Consider the following 13,093-nt stretch of genomic DNA (forward strand, 5'->3'; position numbering starts at 1 on the left):
TTGCTTTTTTTCTGTTACTGTCACTCACCAATATGAAAAAACCCAAGTCAGACAATGAACTGCTACAGCAAAGCATCACTGGTAATATTCACCTAATACCAAAAAAAAAAAAAAAAAGAGCACTCATGACACTACATGTCACAGTAAGCAAGTTTTTAAAGATACTGCAAAATGATTTGCCCAGTAAAATTTTAAAATGTACACTGTGCTCAATAGTTCAAACTACACGTAAACAAAGAGCAGCTCCCTGCAACAAGGTGTAAATCAAAACATTGTAGCACCAGCTCCCAGCACCAAGGAGTTGCCCACTGACCAGTTCTAATGTACAATGCAATAGTGCTCGCTGAGGTTTCTGCTACACAAGAGCAACTGTGGGACAGCTCTGCCCATTTCTTCCTGACATTCTCTTACCAGGTGTGCACAAACTGCATGCTTCCCTACGGAGAGCAAGTCAGACAACAAGATTGTTACAGTACCAGAAAACACTGACTGGGGAATGGCACCTGAGGGGAAAGTAGGTACTGCATACCTGAACCTGAATAAATGGGCATGGAGGAAACATGATGTCATCTGAGCAATCCTCTCCTTAAGAGAGCATATCTGAAAGGAGCTGCAGACTGCAAAAAAAGAAAACAAGCCTTCTGGTGCTGAAAACCATGAACATGATATTGCCCACACTAATGATTTTATTTCACCATCAGCAAAGCATTTATCCCCAAAAAGTTGTACACATACTGGTCAGATTATGGAGCAGTGCTATCTTCACACTATTAAAGTTTGTTGTTATAGTGGTCAGATTTGTCTTTTGTCAGAGGAGGAGAAAAAAAAGGAGACAGGCAGCAGGGCCACATCACCATATAGCAATTTTACTCCCATGTTAATGCAGATATAATCTTCATAAGTGCAAATTGCTAGATACCAGCATGACTTGGGCTCTGATAAATGACAGATGATTCCATTTCTTACAAATATTGACAAGTCTAAATTGTTACAGGTTTCCAAAGCAAGAACAGGTTTACGAACAGGAAGGGAATAAAACATTACCACTACTATTAAAAAAATGTGTCATTTCAAACTTCAAACGCCCTTCAAAAACATATCTAAAAAAGATTGTTTTCCTTTTTTTTATTATTTCCTGGAGCTAAGGAGTGTCCATGCAAAACAATTTTGAGAAGAGCAGTGTTCCACCTGGGTACCAAGCAGGCTCAACTTTGTCCCACACAGCTCAGTAAAGTGCTCTCTTGTGCATCCTTTTGGGGAAAAAGTTCTCATTTAAAGTTTGGGAGGCCAAGGTTGCCAGCTGGGGAAGGCATAGTCTCGGTCAATCCATACTGAGGTCAGAGAAGGAGGAAGGAGTGAAGTTAACAGTACTCTGCCTTTCATAATGCACAGACAACAGGCTGCAAGGGAGGAGCAAGCAGAAGCAGAGGTGGGTGTCAGATGAAACTCTGCCCCTGGGAAACCACAGGAGTCGAACACAGGCCTTATCAAGGGAAGGATTTTGTTCTCTACAGATAACAAACACCAGCACTACTGGGGTAGACACCAGTTAACAGATCTCTACGTACAAAAAATGTGAAAACAAAATATGGTTTAACTTTCTGTGCTGGTGGATTTTCAACAATTTTTCTAAAGGACAAAGGGGGTCTGAGTAACATTCTCCTGCCTATTTAAAAAAAAAATCTTGCCCTTGTGTTTTTTATGCTGCACACTTACAAACATTATAGGGCAGATGAGAGGTATTTGCTGATAAAACAACTAATAATCAGCTTAAGAGTAAAAATAATATTAATGGGGAACAAATTTAAGGCATTTTTTATTTTGGCCAGGAATGATGCATCCTACAGAGTAATCTTCATTTCCCCACTTGAGTTTTCAGACCACTGCACTTTTTTGTTTTTGTTTTACATGGCACTTTGAAATTTATGTTTTACAAACTTAGTCAAGATTTTCAAGTGTTCTCTTCAACACAGATGCCCTCTCTTGCAGCTCAGGTCTGCTATCTGATGCCATTGTAGACAACGAACGAACAAGGTGCTCTCTGCTTTCCCGTGTCAGGCTTTCCCACTGTTGAGCTTCTGTGCAGATAAAGACAGACAGACATTGGACATGAACACCAGAAAACAAAACAAAAAAATTCCAAAAGGACATTGCTTTCCCCAGACAGGCTAAAAGAGTGGCTGCTTCAACCTTTCACTCATAGTTCCTACTGCACTTCCAGGAGAACTCAGAGTCACCTGGATGCTCAGGTGCATGTGCTGCCTCCTGACAGGGAGTTGCACCTCTCAAGACCAGGTGTCATTGTCTAAGCCTGCAACGTGGGACCACAAGGGCCTGAAGAGCCACATGTTTCCCATGTTGCAAATGGCTTATGAAAGAGGCATGTAAGGTTTTTGCCAGAATAAAGGAAACATGAAATGCATACCAGAAACCCAAAGGAAAAATTTGCTACGTAACAACTGCATATGAACCTGAGACCTAAGAAGACCTCACCCTATGAAGACAATTCTGCAAGTCTTGAATACTAAATAATAATGAGAAACCAAACTTGACACTGAAAATGTAAAAATCACTCTTCTGTACTAAGAGGAGCTCCCCCCTCTACGGAGTTTGAACATAACACAGACATATCTGACAAGACAGTTCTGCGAGCTCCATGTGGGACTCTCCTTGATGAACATTTTCCTCACCAAAGGAAATAATATCCAATGGTACTTTAGAACTTGATATTAACCTAAAGGCCTCTCCTACTTCCAAGTCCCAGCTTCCCCAGAATCACCCAGTACTGCAAGCAGAAGGTAAAGTCATCTCTCCAGAGTTCCAGGCCATACAGCCAGGTGCCATCTTTACCAAGCAGTGGCTCTTCCAGGCGGCAAGTAAAAAGTCTCACCTTGTAGTCTGGTGAGCAGCAGTTGTATCACAGACAAAGCTTCTGTTCTTATGGATGTGTAGCTTTTGTTTTCTAAAAGATTTAAAGAAAACAGACAAGAAAACCCAAAACCACATTGAGAACCAAATGCATTAATCTTACAAAAAGCAGTCACCTCTGTGATCTCCAGACCACTTTTGCTAACACAGTTTACTGAGCTCTTGTTTGTGCTGTCAGTCTGCAGTGCCCACTTGAACACTAGGCACATTTGAATGGCAGAAAGTCAGCAACTGGAGGCTGACAAGTCAACTAAACCTTGTGCATTGCCTCTGCCAGTACCACAGAGAAATACATATTCCTTACATATTTCAGTGGGGAACAAAATGCTGCCATAGCTGCAGGGCGATGGCAGACAACATCTGTGTGTAACAGAATGTTCTAGTGAGTTGTACTGGTTGGAGACCATACAAATGTTAACAAGCAGGATTAAGTAAGGGTACATGAACCCCATGCCAGCCATCAAGCACAAGCTTGTCACAAAAAGTTACTTGGTCTCTGAGTTAAAATCTTACTAAGGTGAGGTCCCTAGTCCTCATTCCATGAGGACTGATACCTAAAAGAAACTTTCTCCAAAGGGGTCTCTGAATTGGTAGCTATCACTAAAGTAAGTGCTGTCTTTAGGCACATCTGAAGCAAGACTACATGCAGATACGAGATATAGGGCACTGTTAGAGCCACAGGACAAGTGGGAACACTACGAAAGTAACAAAGAGGCCCATGACTGTCGGCATGACACAAGCAGCACTTATATACAGGTGCCCAACTCCAGTAGAGCACAAACTGCCTCTGAGCCTTGGAGCTTCATGCACCGGCTATCTGAGAAAATTTGGAGTATCTTTTGGATACTATAATCTTGGATACATAATGCATATGTATCCAAGAAGTCTGAATGGTGGAGGAGAAAAGTTTGTGTTTCATTAAATCAGGATTGCTTGCTTGTGTTCTGAGGGGTTGCACTGTCTTGCCTCTCCGTGCCCTTGCAGAGCTCTCTTGCACCAGAGGAACACACTTGTCTCTGAACTGCACCCTGCATGCTGCTGTCTTGAACACTGCAACTTCACAGTAATCACTACAGTGCAAGGAATGGCTAAATGTTACCTCTGACAACCTCTGCTTATTCTGCATTTCCTCTACCACACAAACCCCCAGAGGACAACAGTATTACAACCAATTCATCATCCAGCACAAATCAGGAGAAGCCCATTTACCTAAAGAATGGGTGATAGAAGAACAGGTTTCCAATAGTATTTCTGTCAAAGCCACAGGGTCAGAGTGCTCCTCATCAAACAGCATTAGCCTGTCAAATGCAAAAACAGTCAGTCATCATGCATCACTGGGACAGAAGTTTGCTCAACTTCTCCATTCATTCAGTGTCATCAAATTCATAGAACAGCTTCAAGCAAGAAGGAGAAGAGAAATCACTGAAGTGGACTGCAGAAAGAATTACCCTTGAAAGTAGGCATTCATGGCTTGTAGCACTCCAAGCTGCACTTTCCATGTGCTGAGTTTCAGACGGTCACACATTAACTTGCAAAACTCTTGGCGATAGCAACCTACAGGAGAACAAGGACATACATCACCGTGTTACCACATGGAAAGGCAGAAGGAAACACTCATCTGTCTCCAAAGTGCTCCTCAACAAGTGAAATCAAGCATTTGATCACTGCATATGACCAAGTCAACATCCTGTAACAAGTGACCCTGAAAATCTTCACCACATCAACTCACTCATTACAAATGCTGGCAGACGAAACAGCTGCATTACATACTCTGGCATGCTAATAAAAGCAACTTTTTCCCAACCCTCTCCAGGTATTCCCAATTCTTGTACTAGCTTTGTTGCAAATGTAAATGTGAGCAACAGAATTAGGCTTCTTTTCATTAGACATGCCACCTCACTCATCCTGCTTATCTATAAGCTCAGAACATTTTTGTGAAGTGAATTTAAGACAACAGTAAAGATTTTTCCCAAGGATGGGTTATTTTGCATGAAAGCAGTGGGGGCAGCTATCTCAATGAAGACCCTCAAGATCTGCCTGCAGTGAGATCCTGCATCTTCTTCTCCTGCACTCTTCACATTCTGCACGTGATCTCCAGGTCCTTCCCTTCTGCTTTTCATTTTAAGAAAAAATAGTTTGTTCTGCATGTCATCAGCTGACTTACGCTGTGTCTCCAGGCTCCTCGGCCAGGCTTTGCCCAGGGTCTCGAAGGCACAGATCAGGGACTCCATCTGAACCTCTTTCTCCCTCATGTCCTCATCCTCTTCATCATGCTTTGGAAAAGCTGCTCCCATGCTCTCCAGAGAGTTCTGCGGAGGCCACGGGGGAAGATGTGACTGACAGAAGGATGAGGGCAGGCTAGGCACACCCTGCAGTGCAGCTCTGTTCCCTGCAGCTGCACACACCAGCCCCCGTGCCCAGCTCTGGTGCTGCTGGGGCCCAGCTGCACCCAGCACAGTGCCTGTACTACACCAGTCCCACTCCCAGAGCTGCAAGGCTCTGCTGATACTAAACACAAGTACTCTACACAGCTTCCCAGGAGCCTTTTGCTGCCTGTAGAGCAGTCAGGAATTAACTTTTCAAGGGGTAACAGGGCAGTGCGGTAGGACTCTGTCTAAAGAACAGTTGGGCTAATTCAGAATTTGGGCAGCACAGGTAGAACCACCCCAGGGCTCACCAACTGTCTGGTATTCAGCCCCACCAAAGATCTGGCTGTGTGGGGAATCTCTCATATCATCAGCCCTTTGGGCAGAAGTCTGGCATGCAGCCAGCATCACTGGGACTACTTTGGGTGTTCTGCTTTGAAAGAGAGAAAACTTGAGAAGCTGAACTGTCACCTTCTTTATCATGGGGAAGATGATATCAGCAAGTTCCTGGAACCGGTCTTCCTTTGTTGCCTGCAGCACCCCAGCTGCACAGCGCAGTGCCACCATCTTATACTTCAGGTTTTCTTTACGACATTCTTTCAGGAGAGCCTGGACAACATCTGTGATGGTGGGTTGACCTGGCACTGACTTCTGCAGCTCAGCACTGAAATGCAAGGCACATGGACACTCTTCCCAAAATCCACTGTTCCCAGAGAGGAATTAATTCCTGTGTCGAGGCACTCAGTCGCCTACCAGTAATTGTAACAGAAGTTACACTGGGGTGATCTTTCTCACTGTTTGTCTGCTCTCCCTGTTTTATTCTCTTCTTTGCTTATATGCTTCCAAGGCACTTGCACCCTCACTACTCTTTTACCTCTTCCTCCTTTTCCCATTTAAGGTCTCAATCTTCCCCCTTAGTCTCCGCTTTCCTCTTAGCAATTGTGGCCTCTCAACATCCTCCTCTTCCTCTCTAAATCAGCCATTTACTTCTGTAGGTCTCTCTGAAGAATCACTTGCTCCTCACATAAGAGGAGCTCCTCACTTGCTCTCTCCTGATAAGAGATCAGGATGGTGATGACAAACCTTCTAGAATATCTCCTTAGTACCCTATATGCAATAACACTGTACAACAACCTCCCTTTTGAGATGTCAGATCCTGAGGGTATCACCTCATTCAAGCCACTTACCTGCACGCAGAAACAACACTGGCAATGGCCTTTAACAGCTCCTCCTGCAATGACAGAAGAGACATCACTGAGAAGTGCCACAGAGCCAGAATGCACAGTCCTGCTGCACGGGGCAAACCTTTGTGCTCTTCTGCGAGGGGCAGTGGGGACACATGCCTGTGACACCAGTTCGGAGAAGCAATGTCTGTCTATCTCTTGCCACTTCTCCTGCAGAGGACTTAGCCTTCAATCTGCACAGAGCTGGCAGCAAAAGGGGGCTGTGCACCTGCTAGTATCCCTCCAGGCTAGAAATGGTGCAGTGCAATTACTCTAAGTGGGAACCCAACTTCAAAGCATTCTGAATTTCACCTACCTATCTTCCCAGTCATTTCTGTATCTGCTAAATGCCAGGACAAAAGGCAGACTCCCTGCATCAGCATTCTTATTGTGCTGCTCAGCAGCAGAGAACACTGCATTTCCTGACTTAAGGGCTGCACGCTGCTGGGCCCACAGCCAACCATGAGGTGACAATTCCCTCTTTACCTTCCCAGTCCAGGTTCTCCCTGGCAGGCCTTGCAGCAGTGCAGAGAGCACCATTCCCAGATGTGGCGGTACAAGGGAGCCGGTCTGTTTGGCAATTGATGCCATGGCAGCTGCTCCCTGAGCTTTCATCTTCCAGGACTGGGACTGCAGAGCCTTCTGGGTGATGGATATTAACTCCTGCAAATACAGTCTGATCCCACCCTGAGTACCTGCATGTCAAATGGAGGAAAACTATAATTTTGCTATAAAACAAACATACCTTTGATCTTACTAAAAAAAAAAAAATCCCCAACAAAAACCACCACAAGTGAACAAGACCAGTGCTACCCTGGAAAAAACAAAAAACAACCAGTTATAGATCTCTTGGGGTTTTTTGCTATGAGATACATCAGGAAGGTCTATTTCCGGCAAAAGTGTGTAGAATTCCTCCCAGCCTGGCTGAAGGTGGGTTCTTTTCTAGGAGTTCCAAATACAGTCTTTGTTGAGTATTTAGAGACACAGCTTATGTCAGTCCTTCCATATAGCAGACACTAGACATTGTGTTAGCCTGTTTCTAAACAATATAATGTCTTTTTTTTTTTTTCTTCCAAGAACAGGTCACTAGAGAACCTCTTCCAGCTCCTCTCTAAGAGTCCCGAAAAATTATCTGGTGACTGAGGAACCAAATCTGAAATCTGAAAGAGTCAGCAAGGCAATACTATAATGCATCCAGATCTTCATCTATAGAAAGAACTGCACTTCTATAGCATAAATTCATTCATTGAATCTAAAACCAGAGGTATTGTCACAGAGATCTCCTAAAGAGAGAAAGGGCAAAGCCCCTGAAAGTTTGAAGTGTGCAGCAGCCCTATATATAGGGGGCTATATATAGAGGGCATATAAGGCTGGCATAAAAATTTCCAAAGATGTCTAGTTATCTACACCATCAGGGCCATATTACAGTGGCATTCAGTGTATCACAATTTTAAAATACTTCTACTGTGTCTGTTCACCCTTGTGATCATTGCCCCTGTAATTATTTTAAATAGCCAGAGAAGGCAGACTTCATACAAGAAATCTAGAGCAAGGAAGAAAATGGAAACAAGCTTCCCAAATCTCTTACCATGAAAACTCTGTATTTTCAAAATGGAATTCCAGAAAGCATGCTATTTCTTGTCCCATGCTTTCCAGAAAGCTTTACTATTCTTAATACAACGTACCAGGTACATTTTCCTGCCAAACTTCAGTCCACAGAGTAGAATTCTCTTTCTCTCCTTTCTCTTCTTCAGGAACTTCATGCATCCCAAGAAAAGCCAATGGCAGCACCTGCTTGGCATGGTTCTTCAGTACATCTGGGCTGTAGCGTCCCATAGCATGCACAGTTAAAGCACAGCCTGCTCTGTAAACTGGCTCTGAAAGAGCAAAACAAGCACTTTATGACTGGGAAGCAGGATTATCCTTTTAACTGCTGGGTTTGCCTCTTGGAAAGCAGAGTAACGCACAGTATTGTGTAACATTGTATAGGAATTATTCAGCCAGTGAAACCAAGCATCAGGACATAGAAATGTTTCTTTACTAGCTTTTGGTGTCACCAGGAACTTTTTCTGCACTGTATTCTGTAAGTGAATACCTCAAAAGCAACACACCTTCCTTCTCCATGTACCAGCTGCTGAGTTTGTGCAGCAGCTTCTCAGTGCTACTGTCTCGGGAAGTCTGTAAGAAGGAAGAGACTTAAATTATTCAAACACTTCAAAGAAGACCACCTATAAAGAAGCAAAATAAAATTTAAAGCCCAACTTACCCTGACTAGATGCCCTATAGCAAAGGCGAAAGACTTCTGTACCACACTGTTGCGATCAGTCAGGCCACTAAGTAAAGCACTCATAAGTTTGCCTGTTGGAAGAGACTTTATCAGAAACATTATCTTTTGTTACTCTGGCAAGAATTGCAATAACCTGCAGTTCATTAGATTGTCTAAATTGATGCATTTTTCCTCACTGCATGTATGTGGGGTTATTAAGTCTCTAAGTCCTTATGTTTAAACTAGTGCTAGTGTTTTGCACACCTTGACTGATAATGTTTCTATAAGCAAGCACTCCATGCTTTCAGCTTCATTTCTGTTTTGCAATAGAAAGGTGAGGTTCTTTCTAGTATCAGAAGAGACCCAATGAAGCCAAGTTGCTGTTCATAGTCCACCCATAGCTCAAGCTGAAAGAACAATGCATAGTGACAGTGCTGCACTAACATAGGCATTGTTAGACTGCTCCAAGAAAAACCAGAAATAATTTTGCCTATTCCTACTCAGTGCTAGCGAATTCGCTCAACTCCTTCCTCTACCTCTTGCAGCTTGGTGGGGGTACTGAACCTACTCCAAGCATGCCAGTCTCAAACAAAAAAGGTAATTTCAAACAGATGTCTGATAAAAATAAACATGTAATGATCATTCTTGTGCTAAACTCAAGGGAAGAAATACTGCAGCAACAAAAAGTCCCTTTAAATCCTGACACTAAGAGACAAACCTTACCTGAATAAGGTGTTAAGTCTTGAGGGCACTGTGTGGTTAATGACACAATTACACTGGCACAGCCCCCCTGGAAGATTGCAAGGGAAAACAAAGGTAAGATAAAACAATATTTGTCACTGGTTATTATTGTTAATACTTGCTGTGGTGCTACTTGCACTTGTAAGACATGATCTACATCCACTGACCTCTATTCTCATAATCCAAGATCAGTAAAAGTAGAAGCAGTAAAAGTTTGCAAAACATGAATGACAAGAATTGAAATAGGAAGTGAAAAAGGACCCACAGTCAGGACAGATGATCCTAGAAGATTTGCAGCAATTGAGGACAACCTTCTGCACTCGTGTCACAGAGCACAGCAGCCATGTAGCCTAGAGGAGACTAGGGCAGCACACATTCAGTAGAGTGATGTAGTGGAGAGGGGCTCAGATGTCAAATGACTCCAGTATCTATCAACCCAAGCTGTTGCTTTAAAAGACATGGTCAAAGGAACTATATTTACATTGACACTGCTCTATATTCCCTTCTTCATTTCCAAAATAACTATTAAAACCACAGACATACCTTTGTGCCAAGGCCGACTCCACTTTTGATCAGTTCACACAGCCGAGGGACCAACTCACCGAGGACAGACACATCCAAATACTGCAAGCTCTAGAGAAAGGCAAGAGACAGGGAGAGAGAGAAAAAAAGTAAAAAAAGAGAAAGGTAAAGATGGTAACTTAAGTTTCTAGCAGAGGCTGCCTCAGCACTGCTGGCTGGTCCTGATCTGAATCACAAGAGCATGCTGCATGATGAGAAAAAGCCCACATGAACTGGATTCTAACACATACAGATTCTCCTGTCTCACTTCTCTGTTGAGCTGACCTTGCTAAAACTATCATTTGCTGCAACTGATGTTCTCTGGCACTCCAACTCTTCAGGAAGCCTGAAACTAACACGCATGTGAGAATGAGATGCAAAGGCATCTGTATCTTAGGACAAAACCCAACATTTTCCCAGCTTCCTGAAACCAGGAAGCAACAATATATCCAAACTAGGGCCAAATATATCCAAAACTGGGCCTCATGTTACCAGCACTCTATGTAACGCACTTTTTCCAGAGGGGAGATCCATTCTCGAGCAAATTCAAGGATCAAGGACATACTAAATGAAGGTAACTTCATGAGCTTCCAAAGTCAGATCAACTGTTACTTCCCTTTCCATCACTAGTATGGTGAAGGAAATTATCCATATAATCTCCCAGCCAGCCCCAGAATATAGAGGAGGTTGCTCATAAGCCAGGACATCTTCACAATACTCCAAGGAAGCCATTACTATCTCTCCCCTACCCTACAAAAGCCCAATCAACGATCAGGGCACACAGCTGCTCCCCCAGGGCGGGAAGGGTAGGGCATGGCCTGGAGAGGGACAGCAGCAGCTGCTGCAGCCTGCAGGGTTGCAGCAAGTACACTTTTACATGGGGCATTTCATTCCCAACTGCTTTACACTCTATTTATAGAAACCACTTCACCTGACACCAAAACTCAACTCCACATGTTGTTATGTACAAGAGGGCTTGCGGTTGCTGTTTTTCCAGAAGTCAAGGAAACAATAAATTGCTCTGGTGGCTACAACTCCCTCAAAACTTGCTCAACCCTCACATTCTCTACCTGCCCACTTGCCCCAGGCATGCAATGCCTGAGTAGAAAAGAGGTGCCTTTTTTTGGGAAGGGACAGATTCCTAGAGAGAACAAGGAGTTCTGTCAGGACAGATCCTACAGCACAGCATCTAGCCATCAGCAACTCCTCCTCCAGCAGCAGGAAACTCTGGTGCCAAACACCGCTTGCTGACAGGGCTTCCAGTGATTTCAGCATTTCCTCTAACTACCTCCACCATGAAAGTACGGGCAAGGCCCAGATAGGAATATCTAAGGCACCACAAGGTAATGGCTGAACAGCATTTATGCCTTACCAACAGTGCCTATCATCAACTGAAGGCCCAGGTGAGAAGCTGGTTTTGGAGTTGTGGGCCAGAGATGAAAAGACATGCTAGCTAACATAACCCAGAATCAGCTGAGGCCCCATCCAAAGAAAAGCACCTCAGTGATGCCCTTTTCATCAAGGCAGGCAGGTCTTTAGATGAAGAAGCAATCCATCTAACTCCAAATGGACCTAAGTTATTCACAACTGATCTGAGGGGAAAGCACTGGTGCCATGATTAGAAGTCTGTACATGAAAAATGAAGTGGACACACAGCCACATGGAGATGTGATAAGAGATATTCTGTAAAGCTTCCATTTTAATTCCTCTTCTTCTAAAACATACCTCACACTGGAACTCTTCTGAAATCAATACTTACCATGTTAATGGTTTCCATCATGGGAGATGACTTGACAGCACTAAGTCTGGCACTATCCATTGCAGTCTAAAAACAAACAAACAAATAAACAAACAAATGGAAAAAAACCCAAACAAATCCAAGCGTTAACACATCATGAAAACAGTAGAAAGGACAACAACATCAGCTGTAACTCACTACCTTACACTAAAACCTATTTCAGCTGCATGGAGAAAGCAATTATGCCTACAGACTACGATTGTTTCCCTTTCAGAGACAGACAGATGTTCTAGAGGGAGAGAGAGAGAGAGGAAGAGAAAACAAAGGTGGGAGAAGAGAGATAAAATCTCATACTGAACTGTCCACATTGTTCACTCCTTTTTCATTTGCAAAGGGATAATCTAATTGAATCACAATGAAATTAGCTAAATTTGTTTCCAATCAATGGGTTTCAATCACTTTCTCAAGACTGTGATTGCTTAATATGGTTCTTTGACAACAATTAAAGAACAGGGTGCTGACAACATCCACCTCCAGCCCACAGTGCTACAGCACACCTTCCAATTGAAGTTATATGAAGTCCTGAAGGTAATCTCTTGGGAAAAACAGTGGTGACATTTAAAAACAGATTACTAAAATTGCTCTTTACTTTTGAAAACATACAGTGGTCTAAGGAATAAAAATAATCCCAATCCTTCAAAAAAAACTCCACATTTGTCCAGCCATATTCCATGACCAAACTTTTTAGTAACTTATTAGCTGTTTCTCTTTACTTTTTGAACACCTCTCTACCAAATCTGCTCTTTTTTCTGTTCAATGAATGAAGATTAAATCTTTGTCATCTTTGCTCTGTTGATACTTCCCCTGTTATAGCTGCACTTACTTTCTCTTGATCTGTTGCAGAAAAACTCAAATAATTGAGGACTTGAGGCTCCAGCACACTCAAGGATTCCAACAGGGCTGGGATAAGTTTTGGTGCATGAGGTTTCAGCATAGACCCAGCACTTTTACTGATCTTCACAAGCGTGTTAATGCTGGAAAAGGATTAAAGAGTAGGTCAACACAGATACACACAAAATTATCTGAAAAGCCTCTCTCATCCACTGTAACCCAGATATACTAATATAAATCTTCCTTCAAACAAAAATGTGTAATTTTTGCTCAAACAAAAGTATTCCCTAGCCCTGAGCTTCCAAGGGATGCTATGTATATTTTGGTCAGAATTGTTTACTTTGGCCCTGGAATCACAAAGGGAAAGGGCAAAGAGGCA

At 43.1% G+C, this 13,093-nt stretch overlaps 1 protein-coding gene across 2 annotated transcripts in view; it reads right to left on the reverse strand.

The window, feature by feature from the left end:
* Nucleotides 1-1,129: 1,129 nt before the first annotated feature.
* Nucleotides 1,130-13,093, reverse strand: part of ECPAS (Ecm29 proteasome adaptor and scaffold) — a 56,903-nt gene continuing 44,939 nt past the window's right edge. Inside the window, exons 35-49 of one of the 2 annotated variants that reach the window (XM_030968224.1) lie at nucleotides 12,707-12,857; nucleotides 11,845-11,910; nucleotides 10,068-10,157; nucleotides 9,507-9,573; nucleotides 8,784-8,875; nucleotides 8,629-8,695; nucleotides 8,203-8,394; nucleotides 7,004-7,212; nucleotides 6,482-6,525; nucleotides 5,766-5,958; nucleotides 5,093-5,237; nucleotides 4,377-4,482; nucleotides 4,138-4,226; nucleotides 2,891-2,962; nucleotides 1,130-2,078 (exon numbers count right to left, since the gene is read on the reverse strand). In XM_030968224.1, coding sequence (XP_030824084.1) covers nucleotides 1,939-2,078; nucleotides 2,891-2,962; nucleotides 4,138-4,226; nucleotides 4,377-4,482; nucleotides 5,093-5,237; nucleotides 5,766-5,958; nucleotides 6,482-6,525; nucleotides 7,004-7,212; nucleotides 8,203-8,394; nucleotides 8,629-8,695; nucleotides 8,784-8,875; nucleotides 9,507-9,573; nucleotides 10,068-10,157; nucleotides 11,845-11,910; nucleotides 12,707-12,857 — 1,723 coding nt within the window. In that variant the 3' untranslated portion in view covers nucleotides 1,130-1,938. The remainder of the gene's footprint in view (nucleotides 2,079-2,890; nucleotides 2,963-4,137; nucleotides 4,227-4,376; nucleotides 4,483-5,092; nucleotides 5,238-5,765; nucleotides 5,959-6,481; nucleotides 6,526-7,003; nucleotides 7,213-8,202; nucleotides 8,395-8,628; nucleotides 8,696-8,783; nucleotides 8,876-9,506; nucleotides 9,574-10,067; nucleotides 10,158-11,844; nucleotides 11,911-12,706; nucleotides 12,858-13,093) is intronic. The other variant, XM_030968225.1, reaches the window with a different exon arrangement.

This window comes from Camarhynchus parvulus, chromosome Z (genome assembly GCF_901933205.1).
Source record: "Camarhynchus parvulus chromosome Z, STF_HiC, whole genome shotgun sequence".
NCBI lineage: Eukaryota > Metazoa > Chordata > Aves > Passeriformes > Thraupidae > Camarhynchus > Camarhynchus parvulus.